Raw genomic sequence first — 15,594 nt, 5'->3', positions numbered from 1 at the left:
GAGGGGAGCAGGACAGGAAGTGAGGTCACAGGCTGGCAGGGGCCAGACTTCTGTAGGACAAGGGAGGACTAACTCATCTCGGAACCCCGGGTCAGCAGGACTTTCAGTGCTAAAACTAGGACAGTCACAGGCAAACCAGGACGGTTTGGCCACCTTAGGTAGAAGTTTGGGCTCTTTTTTGTCTTCCTTTCCCCCTCCTTCCCTCCTTTTCTAACAGCCTTACTGAGATAAAACTCACATACCATACCATTCACCCACCTAAAGCGTGGGAGTCAATGGCTTATAGTATATTCAAGGTTGTGCATCCATCATCACCACCCATTTTAGGACATTCCCATGACCCCAAGGTGTTTGGGTTTTATCTTGACAACTATAGAGAGTTTTGAGCAGGCAAAAGTGGGGTTCCCTTCAGATCCTGAAGGGGGGCAGTCAGTAGGGCCTGCCACCACCACTCTGCTTGACCTCGGTGGGGGTGACCAGTGTCTTCTTTCTTTTTTTTTTTTGAGACAGAGTCTCGCTTTGTTGCCCAGGCTAGAGTGAGTGCAGTGGCGTCAGCCTAGCTCACAGCAACCTCAACTCCTGGGCTTAAGCGATCCTGCTGCCTCAGCCTCCCGAGTAGCTGGGACTACAGGCATGTGCCACCACGCCCGGCTAATTTTTTCTATATATATTAGTTGGCCAATTAATTTCTTTCTATTTATAGTAGAGACGGGGTCTCGCTCTTGCTCAGGCTGGTTTTGAACTCCTGACCTCGAGCAATCTGCCCACCTTGGCCTCCCAGAGTGCTAGGATTACAGGCATGAGCCACTGCGCCTGGCCTAGTCTCTTCTGATGTTATGGGCTGCACTGTGTTACCCCCAGAAGATGTGAAGTCCTAATCTCCCATATTTTGCAATATGACCTTATTTGAAAATAGGGTCATTGTAGATATTAGTTAGAACAAGGTCATATATGAGTAGGGCGGGCCCCTAATCCGATGACTGGCGTCCTTATAAGATGGCCATATGTCTGCCTGATTCTGTGAAGGTGGTTAAAAAGAAAAAAATAAAAAGGTACACCTGTAATCCCAGCACTCTGGGAGGCCGAGGTGGGAGGCTCACTTGAGCTCAGGAGTTCGAGACCAGCCTGAGCAAGAGCAATATGCCATCTCTACTAAAAATAGAAAAATTAGCCGGGCATGGTGGCACATGCTTGTAGTCCCAGCTACTCGGGAGGCTGAGGCAGGAAGATTGCTTGAGCCCAGGAGTTTGAGCTTGCAGTAAGCTACAATGACACCACTGCAGTCTACCTGGGGCAACAGAATGAGACTGTCTATAAAAAAAAATCAAAATAAAAAAAAATCAGCCACATGAAGACAGGGACACAGAGGGAGTGTGCCATGTGACCAGAGGCAGAGTCTGAAGAGCTATAGCAACAAGCCCAGGAACACCAAGGACACTAAGCAAAGGCAAGGAAGGACCCTGAAACCCACAGGGTTTCTGCCAACATCTTGAGTTCAGGCTTCCAGCCTCCAGAACTTTGACACAGTCAATTTCTGCTGTTTTAAAAATACATCCTTTCACTGTGTCCTGAGCATTGGAAAAAAAAAAAAAAAAAAAAAAAAAAAAAAAAATACATCCAGGCTGGGCGTGGTGGCTCACGCCTGTAATCCTAGCACTTTGGGAGGCCGAGGCGGGCGGATTGCTCAAGGTCAGGAGTTCGAAACCAGCCTGAGCGAGACCCTGTGTCTACCAAAAATAGAAAGAAATTAATTGACCAACTAAAAATATATATGCAAAAAAAATTAGCCGGGCATGGTGGCGCATGCCTGTAGTCCCAGCTACTCGGGAGGCTGAGGCAGTAGGATCGCTGAGCCCCGGAGATTGAGGTTGCTGTGAGCCAGGCTGACGCCACGGCACTCACTCTAGCCTGGGCAACAAAGTGAGACTCTGTCTCAAAAAAAAAAAAAAAAAAAATACATCCAGTCTTTCTTGGGCACTTTGATCCGGCAGCCCTAGGAAATGGATACAACCGATGAGGAACAGGACATCTCCTTGGCGTGGAGGGAGAGGGTGTGACCGTGGGTCTTTGTGGAGGGGCGGAGCCTCAGGCAGGGCGTGATAGGGCAGCCCGTTTATTCTGCAAAGAAACTTCCGATGGGTTTTTGAGGAAGGTGTATTTAGGAGGGCATGGGGAGCCCCCAGTGGCATCCCCTCCTAGGGAACTGAGGGAAAGGCACAGCAGCTTAGGGGAGGGGACAGGGACCTCCGCTCCTCCCTTCCGCCTCCCTGGGAGTGCTGCCTCCTGTTCCCATTCAGGGCTGGGGTGACGGGTCAGAGATAGCTCAACTTGGCTCTTGGGTGGCTCAGGGACATGAGATCTCAGACTTTGTCGTCTCAGGGTCTCCGGTGGGCAACGAAGCCCCAGGGACAGTGAGTAGGAAGAAGGGTGGCCAGGAGAGCCCTTGAGTCTCTGCCAATGACACAGAGCTGGTGCTAGGCTGGCCGGTGGTGCCCACGGAGGGTGCATAGAGGAAGGGAGGGAGGGAGGGGTCCTGGGCCCCAGCTTCCTCTTCCCCTGCCCCCTGCAGGTGGTAACTTCCAGTAAGAGGAGGCCACAGGAACCAGTGGAGGGACCCAGGTGGCTGGGATGGGGACATCCTACACTGGTTCCCACTGGTGGGCTGCACTGGGTAGAGCTGGCCACCACTCTACCCTGTCTTCTCCAAGCGTAGAGACGCCGCTCTGGCCTCCTGGGACAGCCCACCTGAGAGTCCCTGGGGCCTGCTAATTGCTGCTGGGCCCAGCAAGGTCCAAACCCAGGTCACTCTGTCCCTACCCCCACGCTGGACCCAGCATCATTGTGGGCGAACAATTATCTGGATCATCTTTATGGGGCTTAAGCTTGGGTGGGAGCAGATGGGGCATGAGCTGGGGATTTGAGGCTGGGGGGTGGATCCACACCCCCACGTCCTGGTCATTTAAAAGGCCCTCTCTGGCACGGGGCCGGGGCAGAGGCCGCAGGAAAGTGGACAGAGCCCAAGGGCAATGACAGACCAAGAAGAGAAGGCAGAGGAGGGGGGCTCAGCCCCCTTCGTCAAGGTGAGAGGGCCTCGCCCCACCCCCAGCTCCTCAAGGTCCCAGAGCCTGTCATTACCAAGATGAATTAGTTTGTAGGGCACCTAATTACGGAGCCAGTCTCCTAGGACCCCCTGACCCAGTTGCCACCGTAGGAAGGGGCTGGTGGGCTTCGGTGTCTGCGTGGCCGGCCGCGGCCCCAGGGCAGAGGCAGGGCTCTAGGTGCTGACCCTGTGAGAGGGAGGAGGCTGGGACTTGGGGGGGGGGGCTGGGCCATTTCCCTGGTGGAGTCCCAGCTCCCAGGCCACCCAACTGGCAGGCCGCAATCTAGGACGGCGAGACACTGGCCCTGAAGCCTGTCCCTTGGGGTGGCACCACGTGAGGCAGCCCTGCTGGCTGGGCCCTGGGGCGGGGGCCGGGGTTGGGAAGGAGACTCATGTCTCATTTGGAGCAGCTCTGCAGAGCAGATCGGCAGCGGGCACCATGGTGAGAGCTGAGGGGCCGAGCAGGAGGTGGCCGGCCGGGAGGGCAGGGGAAGAGTCCCTGAGCTGAAGGGCCAACTAGACCAAGTGGGTCTGTCCCCAGGAGGGTTCCCCGGACCAGGAGGGCTTCTTCAACCTGCTGAGCCACGTGCAAGGTGACCGGATCGAGGCGCAGCGCTGTTCGCTGCAGGCGGGGCCGGACCAGACCACCGGGAGCCGTGAGCGTGGGCATGAGGGTGCTGTCTGGGGGAATGGGGCGGGAGGGCAGAGGGCAAGGGGTGGGAGAGATGACCATGCATCCTGGAGGTGAGGGGCTGGGGATGGTGGCCCCAGCCGGGCTGTGTCCTCCCACATCTGCACATGTGTCTGCCTCTGTGTGCCTCTGCTCCATGCAGAGGGTGGCCCCACACCCGAGATGGACAGCCTCATGGACATGGTGGCCAGTACCCAGGGCCGCCGCATGGATGACCAGCGTGTGACAGTCAGCAGCCTGCCTGGCTTCCAGCCCGTGGGCCTCAAGGTAGGTGATATTCTGCCAGTGCTGAGCAGAGACCCGCCAGGCCGCCCATCCTAGCCAGGAGTGAGCAGGGCCTGCCCCCACCTCTGTCCACCACGTCCACGGCCCATGGACATGCCCCTGACTTCAGACGGGAGGGGCCCGAGGTCACGCAGGAGCCATGCAAGTCTCTGAGCCGTGGTTGGAACTCATCACTCCTGCCGCCACATCTGTGGGACAGAGGCTGCTGGGACTTGGGGGAGGCTCTTGGGCCATTTCCCTGGTTTGGGGGAGGCTGAAGGAAGAGAATAGGACCCATTCCTGGGAAATCATGCCCAGAGAGGAGGACACGTGAGCTCACACACAGGAGGAACACATCTGCACAATCACGTGTGTTGATGTCACATGCACGCGTGCACAGCTTGCGTTCTGATCAAGACCCCAGCGAGAGCCCCAAGGCCCGCCACCTCACACCCAAATACCATCCTAAGTAGAGGGTGATGAAGGTTAACACGATCAATGCGAGACATGGGTCCACACCTGCACCCTCTCTGCAAGGTTTGTGTCAGCTCTGGCTTGGCTGACCCCTCTTCATCCACAGGACGGAGTGCAGAAACGAGCTGGGACCCTCAGCCCCCAACCCCTGCTCACTCCTCAGGACCCAGCCGCTCTCAGCTTCCGTCGGAACAGCAGCCCCCAGCCCCAGACACAAGCCCCCTGAGGGCCTGAGCCATCCTGGGCCCCACTCGGCCCCCGAAAGCAGACAATAAAACACTCGCATGAGTAAAAAGAAACTGAGCATGTGTTATTTCATTGGAGGGGAGGGTTGCTAGGACTCAAGCACTTAGAGGGCTCAGGAGTTCTGCTGAGCAACTCGAAGGAACTTCTCCTCCCGCTGCTTCCGTATCCTCTCTTTGAATTCTTCTATCTCTTGGCGCTGGTGGTGGGGGAGGGGGGTGGGATAGGAAGAAGGAGGGGGCACACACCTCAGGGCCTGGACCCCTGTCCCACCACCCCGGGCCCTACTTCCCCAGAGCACAGCTTCAGAGTTCAGTGTCTACACTGGAAGCCCCATACTAATTACAACCAGGATCCAAGCGGGCTCAGCTTCATCCTTAAGGGAGAAGGCAACAAGGAAACAAAAATGCTTCCCTGCTCTCAGTTCCCTACTCATGGCCGAGGGTAAAATTTTCATTTGAAACCCACCATGGCCAAGGGGATCCAGCCTCCTCCATCCCTCTAGTGGGAAGAAGAGTAGATCACTTACCTGGCCCTCCTTCTCAGGTGGCCACAGCTCCCTCTGTGGGGACAAAGTCACAGCTGGGGACACAAGCCAGGTGCCTGCAGAGCCCCACACTCAGGACAGGGTCAGCTCATAGCAGGCAGACATTGGTACTCAGCAGATTGGTTCCCCACACCCTCCCCCACTCCATGGACTGAACCTGTGAACACTCTCCTTAATGCCTACCTTGCGCAGTACGACGTAGTCCTCAAACCACTCGGCCTGATTCGAAATCCAGAACATAGTCACAGGGAAAGTGAGGTAGATTGCCATCTGGAAAGGCAGAGGACAGGGGAGCAGAGCCAGGGATGTGCACTCCAGCAATGTGCAGAGGTTGCTCAGAGCCTGGAGGACCCATCCTTCTGGAGAGCCCAGGAGCACCCTAGAACTCCCACTAAGAGTATAAAAGCCTCACCCCTTAAAACCTAGTCTCCCAAATCCAGGAGGCCTTATTCCTAAAAGCCCCTCAAAGCTAGGAGTCTCTGTCTCAAAGAAAGACACACACGTACCAGCCCCGGTAGCACAAGAACACCTACTACAATCAAGACACCTCCTCCAGACCTCAATAGTCACCTCCCCTAATCAGATGCCCCCAACAAGCCCAGGAGGCCTCATTCTTCAAGTCTATTCCCCTAGTCTAGAAGTCTCCCTGTCTGAGACACCCACCCACCCTCCATGCACCCGAGAGCTCTCCCAGGATCCAAAGCCTCTCTTCTTAGAGCCCCCTCGTCAGCTCACCCCTCCCAGAGGCCCTTCTTCAGTCCAGGCTTCTCAGAGCCCCCTAACCTAGAAGCCCCGTTCCGAGAGCCCCTTCTCTGGGTTTCCAACCATAAAGGTCAAGAGCTTTCTTCCTGGAGCACCCCCTCTTTAGAGTCCCCCCTCTTCACAGCCTCTTCCGCAGATCCAGGAAGATCCCCTGCCCAGCCTCCCAACCCACTCACTCCTGGCTTCACTGACCCGAAACACCTCCAACTTCACCCCCATTTCGCTTCTCCGGGTTTACAAAGCCACTTCCGCCCAAAGTCGACCCTCTAGCAAAACAGCAGCTAATTGGTGTTTGGTGAGCTCCACGGCTGAAACTGATTGGATGATGAGCCCCAGGATGACGTAATCTTCGGGCGCCTCTTTTCTGTTTCCGTTCGCGGGCGCCTTCTAAAGGAAAGTCAACAGCGCGGGCGGCGCAGCAGGAAGGATTCAGCCAATAAGAAACGGGCATGGCATGGGGGGGTGGGCCTTTAGTGGGAGACCTCATAAGCCCGCGACTCTCGCCTGTACCTGGAAAGCCAGGAAAATGGTGGTGATGGCGCGTCTCTCGCGGGCCGAGCGGCCGGACCTTGTCTTCGTAAGTCCACGGCGGAGCTGAGGGTGGTCCATGTGGGCGCATTGAGACCTGAATGCTGCAGGGGATTGGAGCCAGGTCACTCAGTGGACTTAAGTCGAAACTGTCCCAGGTCAAGGGGTGGGGATACCTAACGGGCCAGAAGCCGGCTCGTGATGTCCACACTGGGGTGGCCAGGGTGTCGCACCTGGTGGACTGAGTTAAGAGCAGCTGTCAAGTTTAAGAGCCTGGCATCCCAGGCCAGGGGGCGGAGGTGGGGACGCGCGGGAAATGGAAGAGAAGAGAGGTCGCATATGTGAATCTTGACAGGTGAAAACCTTGTGTCTGAAATAAAGGCATGGTGACCAGCCCTTTCTGTCTTCTGCGTAAAGAGTTGGTGTTCTGGAAAATGGTAGAGGTCAGGTCTGGAGCATTATAGTTTCTGGGGTAAAGGCCTGGTGTGTAGGCTAAGAGAACTTTAATAACAGGGAACTTGTCAGGCAATTACCAGTGGGATTCCGAAGAGCTGAGGGCGTGGTGTCTGTAGTAGGGGCCTGGCATCTTCAGATTTTTGGTGTCCACGGTGAAAGGCATGGTGTCTGGTCTGTTACTTTCCTTCTGAGATAAAGGCCTAGCTTCCAAGTTCTGAGGCAGAGTTGAGCTAGATTCTGGCTAATGGGATCCGGAGGGACCAGTGGCTTGGTATCTGGGCCTGAGGTGCCCTACTGACTGAGCTAAAGTTCTGGTCATCTGGGTCTGAGGTGGTGGCATTGGGAGCCTGAGGTGCCAAAGGCCTGGTGTCTAGGAAGAGGTATGTTTTAAAGAGGTCTGGTGTCCAGGGCAGAGGCCTGTCATCTGGACCAGGGCCCTGGTGTCCATGAAGTCTGATGATCTGGGCCAGAGAGTGGGTGGTAGGATTTGGAGTGCCAAAGTCATATGTCCAGGTGATGCAGACTCATGTCTGGCCTGGAACTGTAATGACTGAGAGAAGTCTGATGATCTGAGTATGACTGTGGGCAGGTGAATTCTGAGGGGTAAAGTTCTGGATTAGTGTCCTGGTGTGTGGTGACCTAGCTGCCATGGTGAGCAGTGGGATGTGGGATCCGGGCAAAAGTCTGGAGTTTGGGCCGGAGCCCCTGTAGTGGGGTGATACTGCACTCAGATTTTGAGGATAGGTCTCTTTTTTCCCCCTTCCCTGGCAGGAGGAAGAGGACCTCCCCTATGAGGAGGAAATCATGCGGAACCAGTTCTCAGTCAAATGCTGGCTCCGCTACATCGAGTTCAAACAGGGTGCCCCAAAACCCAGGCTCAATCAGCTGTATGAGCGGGCGCTCAAGCTTCTGCCCTGCAGGTAGGAATAGCTTCAGCTGCCCTGCCCACAGGGGCAGGGCATATGGTTCTGGGGGTCCATAAAGCTGACCAATCAGTGTCTGTCCCATCCTATTCCCTAGCTACAAACTCTGGTACCGCTACCTGAAGGCACGCCGGGCACAGGTGAAGCATCGCTGTGTTACTGACCCTGCCTATGAAGATGTCAACAACTGCCACGAGAGAGCCTTTGTGTTCATGCACAAGGTGGGGGCTGGGTGAGGGGATGAGAGGGAAGGTGGGGCTCAGTCCCCGGAGGTGGGCTGAAGCAGGGGGGCTGGGCACAGCATGGGGAGGATAGGGTGTTGGAGTCCTGTTTGTGCATGAGAGATTGGGTTAGACCGAGTCCTGGAGTTGGGGGTTCTGGTCCTGCTGCGTTTACTCAGAGGTCCCTGGAGTGGCTCGGCCATGGGACATCTAATGTCTGTGTCCAGGCGACAGAGCCCACAACTTAGACCCCGTTGCCTCTCCCTATACCCCCAGATGCCCCGTCTGTGGCTGGATTATTGCCAGTTCCTGATGGACCAGGGGCGTGTCACACACACCCGCCGCACCTTCGACCGTGCCCTCCGGGCACTGCCCATCACGCAGCACTCTCGCATCTGGCCCTTGTACCTGCGCTTCCTGCGCTCACACCCACTGCCCGAGACAGCCGTGCGAGGCTACCGGCGCTTCCTCAAGGTAAGCCTGGCAGGTGGGCCGGTTCCCCAGGTTGGAGTTTCCAGAGACTGGCTCACTGGGACACCAGCTCCGTGTGGGATGTCACTCAACAGACAGGATGTGGGAAGATGCACAAGCTTGGTGTGTGATTTGTGTCTTGCACAATAGTAGACTTGCACCTGTTTCACATCAGGCATAGAGACGGGGTGATATGAACAAGACAGTCCCTGCCTGCGTGGAACTTTAGGTGGACAGACACACATGTGCTGCCCACGTAAACCAGAATAAACTGCAGGCGTGGTGAGAGCAGGAGTGAGAGATGGGCAGAGCTATGGGAACATATGACAGGCAAGGTTGACAGTGGAGGTGCCAACTGGACAGGGATGAGGTACAGTTTGCTCCGACTTGTATCTGTTGTACATAGTGAAACCCTTAGCACAGTGTACTTTGTGGGGTTGGTTGTGGTAGAAGCAAGGCCGGGCCTGTGCAGGCTGGACCACTGGAGTCTAAGTGAGACCAGTCCGGACTGGAGTTGGGCCAGTGGGGTTGAGGCTACATGAAGTCCAAGGCCAGACCAGTCAGGGCTGAGGCTGGATCTATGGGAGTCAGGGCTAACCCAAAAGGGCCAAGGCAGGACCAAAGGGGCCAAGGCTGGGTCAGCAGGGCTGGCTCTTGGCCAGGACAGTCGCAGGTGGGTGGCAGAAGGCCCAGAGCCACTGAGTCGCGAGGGGTCGTGGTTCTGCTGCCCCACTGACTGTCAGCGGATGGTTTGGTCCCCAGCTGAGCCCTGAGAGTGCAGAGGAGTACATCGAGTACCTCAAGTCCAGTGACCGGCTGGATGAGGCCGCACAGCGCCTGGCCACCGTGGTGAATGACGAGCGCTTCGTGTCCAAGGCTGGCAAGTCCAACTACCAGGTGGGCCTCTGGGGAGATGGGAGCCCAGCAGGGATGGCGGGTGGCTCCCCCCACTTCAGGACCACGACTGAGACTCTTCTCTGCCCTCCACCCCCGACCCTGCAGCTGTGGCACGAGCTGTGCGACCTCATCTCCCAGAACCCGGACAAAGTGCAGTCCCTCAATGTGGATGCCATCATCCGTGGGGGCCTCACCCGCTTCACCGACCAGCTGGGGAAGCTCTGGTGCTCCTTGGCCGACTACTACATCCGCAGTGGCCACTTCGAGAAGGTACGCGCCGGCACACAGGCCTCTGGCCGTGGGGTGGGGTCTCCCTCCCACACTTAGACGCCGTTTGTGACAGGTGTGCATGTCCACAAACGTGATTGCTGTCCCAAAGTCATGGAGAGACAGGACAGTCCTGCCTGCAAGCACACCAGCCTTGGCGTCAGCTAGACCTGGGTTTGAGGTCCATACCCTCCGGCTATGTGGCTACCAATCCTAGGTGTCCCCCTTTGTAAAATCAGGGTGATACTCACTTCTTGGCCCATGAAGAATCAGCAGTGAAGCTAGCAGAGCACCAAGCAGGTGCTTGATGTGAGGGCCATTCCCTCGGGTTCGTGTGTCCGTGACTGTCCTTGTCAGCCTGTTCTTGTCATCAGGCTCAGGGAATGGGAGTGGGTAGGGCTCTGAGAGTCCCAGAAGGCGGCTGCGGCTGCTGTGGCCTGAGGGAAGGTTGGTTCCAAGGCAGGGGAGGCTCAGGAGCTGGGGACGTTGCGGATGGCTGTGACCTTTGCAGGTTGAGGGGGCGCTGGCCATGCTACCCAGCCAGGGGAGCCACCAGCAGGGCGTAAGCAGATGCGCAGTTTTCTGGAGGCACTGGCCAAAGCTGCGGAGACAGTGGGGCGGGACCATTCAGGCTGAGAGAAGGGGCCTGAGCTGGGGTGGGGGCAGGGGGGCTGGGAGAACGAGAGCTGGAGGAGGTCGGGCAGGCATGAGGGGTGCCTTGGAGCAAAGACTGAGCCCTCCATAGATGAGCTAGGGGAGGGTCCCTGCGGGCTGCACTACCAAGTGCTTAAACACTGGTCTCAGTGAAGCCTTGAGGTGACTGTGCAAGGGGCTGTCACCCACGGTTTACTGAGAGCCCCTGAAGGTCCTGAGATCACTCCAGTGGCACAGGGCAGGACTGTCCCACGGCTCCATGCTGGGGCCACTGCCCAGAGCCTGTGGTGCTGAGCGGCCAGCAGCGGTTCCAGTGTGGGGCTGCCCAGGGCGCTGCTGCCTGTTCTGCTCGTCACTTTCCTTTCACCTCGCCTCCCCCTGCCCCGCCACAGGCTCGGGACGTGTACGAGGAGGCCATCCGGACGGTGATGACTGTGCGGGACTTCACGCAGGTGTTCGACAGCTACGCCCAGTTCGAGGAGAGCATGATCGCCGCTAAGATGGAGACCGCCTCAGAGCTGGGGCGTGAGGAGGAGGGTGAGCCTCAGGGAATGGGGGTCGGGTGCTGGTGGGAGAGAGGGGTGGGTGGACAGCAGCGGGTGGGAGGTGGGGACACGTCTCAGATGGGGCCAGCCCTAGGTGGCTCAGCCAGGGTCCGACAGGGAGGGTGGCTGGGAGGACAACAGGGCTTTGGGGTCCTGGAGGAGCCAGGATTGGGGACATGGCCAGAGACTGGCAGGGCAGGAGGTCTGAGGGGAACTGCAGGAGTCAGAGCAGTTTCATAGAGCAGGGGCACAGTGTGGGTCTCAGGTGGACCACTGGTGGGCAGTTGATTGGACAGCCAAGCTGAGTCTCTGAGGCCAGGCGCTTGGCGGTGGCTGGAACAGAGAGAGGGCTGGGAGCCCGGCAGCCACCTGCTGAGGCCTGTACCCTCACAAACACGTTTGTGGCTCCCAGATGATGTGGACCTGGAGCTGCGCCTGGCCCGCTTTGAGCAGCTCATCAGCCGGAGGCCTCTTCTCCTCAACAGCGTCTTGCTGCGCCAGAACCCGCACCACGTGCACGAGTGGCACAAGCGCGTGGCCCTGCACCAGGGCCGGCCCCGGGAGGTGTGTGAGGGCCCCCCCCCGCCCCCGCCCCTTGGAGCCCTGGCACCACCCTTCAGTAGCCAGGCTGCACTCTGGCTCCACACCAAGAGACATGGCCCCGCCCTGACTCTACCCTCTGCATGCTGTACTGCTCCTCCAGGCTCAGCCTTCAGAGTCGCAGCCCTTGGCCCCGCCCCTTGGAGCCCTGGCCCCGCCCCCTCAGAATCACTGCCCTGTGAACACCTGCAAGGCCTGAGTCCAGCCTCACCTCCTCCTCCTGCCCCCAGATCATCAACACGTACACGGAGGCAGTGCAGACGGTGGACCCCTTCAAGGCCACAGGCAAGCCCCACACGCTGTGGGTCGCGTTTGCCAAGTTCTATGAGGACAACGGGCAGCTGGATGATGTGAGTGCCCTGCTGCGTGCGCCTTCGTACGCGCGCGTGTGTGCACAGACGCGATCATGCTTCTGAGCCTTGGTGGTGGGCGCTGTCGGCGGGCAGGGTCTCAGCCTGGCCTCCGGCCGCCCCTCCATAGGCACGCGTCATCCTGGAGAAGGCCACCAAGGTGAACTTCAAGCAGGTGGACGACCTGGCCAGCGTGTGGTGCCAGTGTGGGGAGCTGGAGCTCCGACACGAGAACTATGACGAGGCCTTGCGGCTGCTTCGGGTAAAAAAAATCCCAGGCCAGGGGCAGGGTGGTGGGCTGTGCAGCCAGGGCCCGGGACAGCCCCTGAGCGCCTCCCCCCGCTGCCGTCTCCCCTGCAGAAGGCCACGGCACTGCCCGCCCGCCGGGCCGAGTACTTCGACGGCTCGGAGCCCGTGCAGAACCGCGTGTATAAGTCCCTGAAGGTGTGGTCGATGCTCGCCGACCTGGAGGAGAGCCTCGGCACCTTCCAGGTGAGCTCCCCACGGCCAGGGAGGGGCAGGGCCCTGGACGCAATCCTGGAACGTGCTCCGACCTGCCCCTGTCCCCACAGTCCACCAAGGCCGTGTACGACCGCATCCTGGACCTTCGCATTGCCACGCCCCAGATTGTCATCAACTACGCCATGTTCCTGGAGGAGCACAAGTACTTCGAAGAGAGCTTCAAGGTGAGGGGGCCGGAGGCAGATGGTCTGGAGGTCCCAGATGGTGGTGTCCCTTCCTCAGGGCCCTCAGGCACTGTAAGAGTTTGCTAGGGCCACTGTGACAAGGTACCACAGATGTGGTGGCTTAAACGACAGGGATTTATTATCTCACAGTCCTGGAGGCTGGAAGTGCAAGATCGAGGTGTCAGCAGGGTTGGTTTCTTCTGAGGCCTGTCTCCTTGGCTTGCAGACGGCTGCCTCCTCCCTGTGTCCTCGTGCGGTCGTCTCTTTGTGCATGTCAGTGTCCAAAGTTCGTCTTCTTAAAAGGTCATTAGTCACAATGGATTAGGCCCATCCTAGTGACCTCCTTTCTAGTGACCTCGTCCTCAAATCCATCTACATACTGAGGTACCGAGGGTTAAGACTTCAGCATATGAGTGTTAGGGGGGGTGCAACCTCCACGTTCACGGGTCAGGTGGGGTCGGGGGTGTTGGTGCCGGTGTGTGCTGGCCATCCTCATCCCCTGCTCCTCTGGCGACAGATTGTTGTGTGTGGGGTGTTTTATGTGCCTGTGTGGTGAGACCACGCCAGCGTGGTCGTGCTTGTGTGGATGTAGAGGTCATGCACATACACTCGTGCTGTCCCCTGCCCCTCTGCCTGGGACTGTGAACATTCCCCCGGGACACTGGGAGCCCACCTCTGCAGAACTGAGGAACAAGCACCCCCACCTCCACCCGTAACGTCACCTACTAGGTGCCAGGCCCTGGGCTTAGTAAGTCCTCCTGCACCCCGGCCTTGGGGTCCTTGCAGTCTGGGGAGGCCAGGCAGGGCCCTGTGTGTGGAGCCCGAGGGAGACCCGGGCAGGTTCCTGACAGATGTCACCCAAGAGCATCCTGGGTGCCAGGTGGTCTCCACCCGCAGACTTATTTACACGACTTATTTACTCCTGGGACAGGCGTATGAGCGTGGCATCTCGCTGTTTAAGTGGCCCAATGTGTCCGACATCTGGAGCACCTACCTGACCAAATTCATTGCCCGCTACGGGGGCCGCAAGCTGGAGCGGGCACGGGACCTCTTCGAGCAGGCGCTGGACGGCTGCCCCCCCAAATACGCCAAGAGTGAGGAGGGCGGGTGTGGAGGAGGGCTTGGGGAAGGCGGTGTGGGCCGGGCTTCTGACTGACCCCGGGCTCACTGTCTGACCGTCCCGCCGCAGCCCTGTACCTGCTGTATGCGCAGCTGGAGGAGGAATGGGGCTTGGCCCGGCACGCCATGGCCGTGTACGAGAGGGCCACCAGGGCCGTGGAGCCTGCCCAGCAGTACGACATGTTCAACATCTACATCAAGCGGGCGGCCGAGATCTACGGAGTCACCCACACCCGCGGCATCTACCAGAAGGCCATCGAGGTGTCTGCCACAGGGGGCCCTGGGGGGGGCTGGGGCTGGAGGTCCCCGACAGGAGAGGATGGAAGGGGCCCCTGCAGGCAGGAGGGGCTAGGAGGACGGCCGCAGTGTGTTTGGGAGCTCTCCAGGCTGCCCGAGCCTCATACCCTGTCCCCCGCCACGGTCCCCAGGTGCTGTCGGACGAGCACGCCCGCGAGATGTGTCTGCGGTTCGCAGACATGGAGTGCAAGCTCGGGGAGATCGACCGCGCCCGGGCCATCTACAGCTTCTGCTCCCAGATCTGCGACCCCCGGGTAGGGCCGGATGCCGGGAGGGATGTCGTCGGGGAGCCTGTGGCCTGGCTGGCCAGCTCACGCCCCGACCCTCTGCCCCACAGACAACCGGCGCGTTCTGGCAGACGTGGAAGGACTTCGAGGTCCGGCACGGCAACGAGGACACCATCAAGGAGATGCTGCGCATTCGCCGCAGCGTGCAGGCCACGTACAACACGCAGGTCAACTTCATGGCTTCGCAGATGCTCAAGGTGTCGGGCAGCGCCACAGGCACCGGTGAGCAGCCGCCACGGGCCCCTGCCCAGCCGTGTTCTCCTGGGTCTGGGGGAGAACCTGAGGGCGGGGAAGGGCCCCCGTGGCGCTGACGCCTGCCCCCACCCCCGCAGTGTCCGACCTGGCCCCCGGGCAGAGCGGCATGGACGACATGAAGCTGCTGGAGCAGCGGGCGGAGCAGCTGGCGGCCGAGGCCGAGCGGGACCAGCCCCCGCGGGCCCAGAGCAAGATCCTGTTTGTGAGGTGAGGCCCAGGTCCGGGAGCGGGGACAGGCCCCGTGGTGGGGGGCACAGAGCCAGCAGAGCGGGGCCGCTGAGGCAGTGCACCCCCACCCCCAGGAGCGACGCGTCCCGGGAGGAGCTGGCGGAGCTGGCTCAGCAGGTCAACCCCGAGGAGATCCAGCTGGGTGAGGACGAGGACGAGGACGAGATGGACCTGGAGCCCAACGGTGAGCGGCGGGCCCTGTGGGGCGGGCAGCAGGGGGCGGTGACTGGCCCAGGAGAGTGACCAACCCTCCCCGCCTCGCCCCCAGAGGTCCGGCTGGAGCAGCAGAGCGTGCCGGCCGCGGTGTTCGGGAGCCTGAAGGAAGACTGACCCTCCCCTACGACACTCCCCCTTCCTGCAATACAGTCCGTGTTTGTACGTCATGGTCTCGGCCTCCTTCCTGCCGCCAGGTACCGGGAGGGACTGCCAGCTCAGGAGCACTCTGGCCCCATGCCCGGATTGGCTGCTGCAGGAGGTGGGGCGGCTGGGCCCCAGGCCAAACAGCCGCCCCACCCTCACCCCGCAGAGCCAGTTCTGGACGCTGAAAGGCCAGTCCCTCTGCTGCCTGGGGCCCCAGAGCAGGTCCTGCCCAGAAGCTTTCTTCAGCCCCGAGCTAGGGGGCATCTGGCCCCCGACTGCCAGGCAGGGCCCTTCTGCATCCCCAAGCAGCAGCCTCTCCCAGGGTGACGGGCGTCCACCCTCAGAGCCCTGGGGTCAGGCAGGCCCTGG

General features: G+C 59.5%; 3 protein-coding genes across 5 annotated transcripts; 2 read left to right on the top strand and 1 right to left on the bottom strand.

The window, feature by feature from the left end:
- The first annotated feature begins 2,997 nt into the window (after window positions 1-2,997).
- Window positions 2,998-4,844, top strand: PCP2 (Purkinje cell protein 2). 2 transcript variants are annotated; one of them, XM_075998131.1, is made up of 4 exons: window positions 2,998-3,080; window positions 3,642-3,756; window positions 3,934-4,058; window positions 4,636-4,844. In XM_075998131.1, exons 1-4 carry the CDS (start codon window positions 3,027-3,029, stop codon window positions 4,753-4,755), a joined length of 414 nt encoding a protein of 137 aa, XP_075854246.1. In that variant the 5' UTR covers window positions 2,998-3,026; the 3' UTR covers window positions 4,756-4,844. The 2 variants fall into 2 exon arrangements, with proteins under 2 accessions (XP_075854246.1, XP_012646210.2); XM_012790756.3 differs by lacking the exon at window positions 2,998-3,080 and adding an exon at window positions 3,496-3,542.
- Window positions 4,819-6,359, bottom strand: PET100 (PET100 cytochrome c oxidase chaperone). Its single transcript, XM_012790757.3, has 4 exons — window positions 6,274-6,359; window positions 5,503-5,589; window positions 5,302-5,334; window positions 4,819-4,971 (listed from the first exon to the last, which is right to left on the bottom strand). Exons 1-4 carry the CDS (start codon window positions 6,298-6,300, stop codon window positions 4,888-4,890), a joined length of 231 nt encoding a protein of 76 aa, XP_012646211.1. The 5' UTR covers window positions 6,301-6,359; the 3' UTR covers window positions 4,819-4,887.
- A 215-nt stretch (window positions 6,360-6,574) lies between these two features.
- XAB2 (XPA binding protein 2) lies at window positions 6,575-15,243 on the top strand. 2 transcript variants are annotated; one of them, XM_012790755.2, is made up of 19 exons: window positions 6,575-6,658; window positions 7,837-7,985; window positions 8,086-8,209; window positions 8,486-8,683; window positions 9,443-9,577; window positions 9,683-9,847; window positions 10,891-11,035; window positions 11,456-11,607; window positions 11,874-11,993; window positions 12,124-12,255; window positions 12,354-12,485; window positions 12,566-12,679; window positions 13,611-13,773; window positions 13,869-14,059; window positions 14,227-14,349; window positions 14,433-14,604; window positions 14,715-14,844; window positions 14,940-15,049; window positions 15,134-15,243. In XM_012790755.2, exons 1-19 carry the CDS (start codon window positions 6,608-6,610, stop codon window positions 15,193-15,195), a joined length of 2,568 nt encoding a protein of 855 aa, XP_012646209.1. In that variant the 5' UTR covers window positions 6,575-6,607; the 3' UTR covers window positions 15,196-15,243. The 2 variants fall into 2 exon arrangements, 1 of the variants encoding a protein (XP_012646209.1); XR_012915189.1 differs by lacking the exon at window positions 15,134-15,243 and having other exon boundaries at window positions 13,611-13,667; window positions 13,962-14,059.
- Window positions 15,244-15,594: the final 351 nt, after the last annotated feature.

Source organism: Microcebus murinus, chromosome 27, assembly GCF_040939455.1.
Source record: "Microcebus murinus isolate Inina chromosome 27, M.murinus_Inina_mat1.0, whole genome shotgun sequence".
Lineage (NCBI taxonomy): Eukaryota > Metazoa > Chordata > Mammalia > Primates > Cheirogaleidae > Microcebus > Microcebus murinus.
Note: the sequence above shows the minus strand (reverse complement) of the source record. Positions and strands in the feature narration are given on the sequence as shown.

Excerpts from the sequence above, each read along its gene's own strand:
- PCP2 (XM_075998131.1), top strand. The coding sequence starts at position 3,027 with ATGACAGACCAAGAAGAGAAGGCAGAGGAGGGGGGCTCAGCCCCCTTC. Across the intron at positions 3,081-3,641 it reads GCTCAGCCCCCTTCGTCAAG|GAGGGTTCCCCGGACCAGGA; the intron begins GTGAGAGGGCCT and ends GTCTGTCCCCAG. Across the intron at positions 4,059-4,635 it reads TCCAGCCCGTGGGCCTCAAG|GACGGAGTGCAGAAACGAGC; the intron begins GTAGGTGATATT and ends CTTCATCCACAG.
- PET100 (XM_012790757.3), bottom strand. The coding sequence starts at position 6,300 with ATGGGGGTGAAGTTGGAGGTGTTTCGG. Across the intron at positions 5,590-6,273 it reads TGAAGTTGGAGGTGTTTCGG|ATGGCAATCTACCTCACTTT; the intron begins GTCAGTGAAGCC and ends CTGCCTTTCCAG. Across the intron at positions 5,335-5,502 it reads ACTACGTCGTACTGCGCAAG|AGGGAGCTGTGGCCACCTGA; the intron begins GTAGGCATTAAG and ends TTGTCCCCACAG.
- XAB2 (XM_012790755.2), top strand. The coding sequence starts at position 6,608 with ATGGTGGTGATGGCGCGTCTCTCGCGGGCCGAGCGGCCGGACCTTGTC. Across the intron at positions 6,659-7,836 it reads AGCGGCCGGACCTTGTCTTC|GAGGAAGAGGACCTCCCCTA; the intron begins GTAAGTCCACGG and ends CTTCCCTGGCAG. Across the intron at positions 12,486-12,565 it reads AGAGCCTCGGCACCTTCCAG|TCCACCAAGGCCGTGTACGA; the intron begins GTGAGCTCCCCA and ends CTGTCCCCACAG.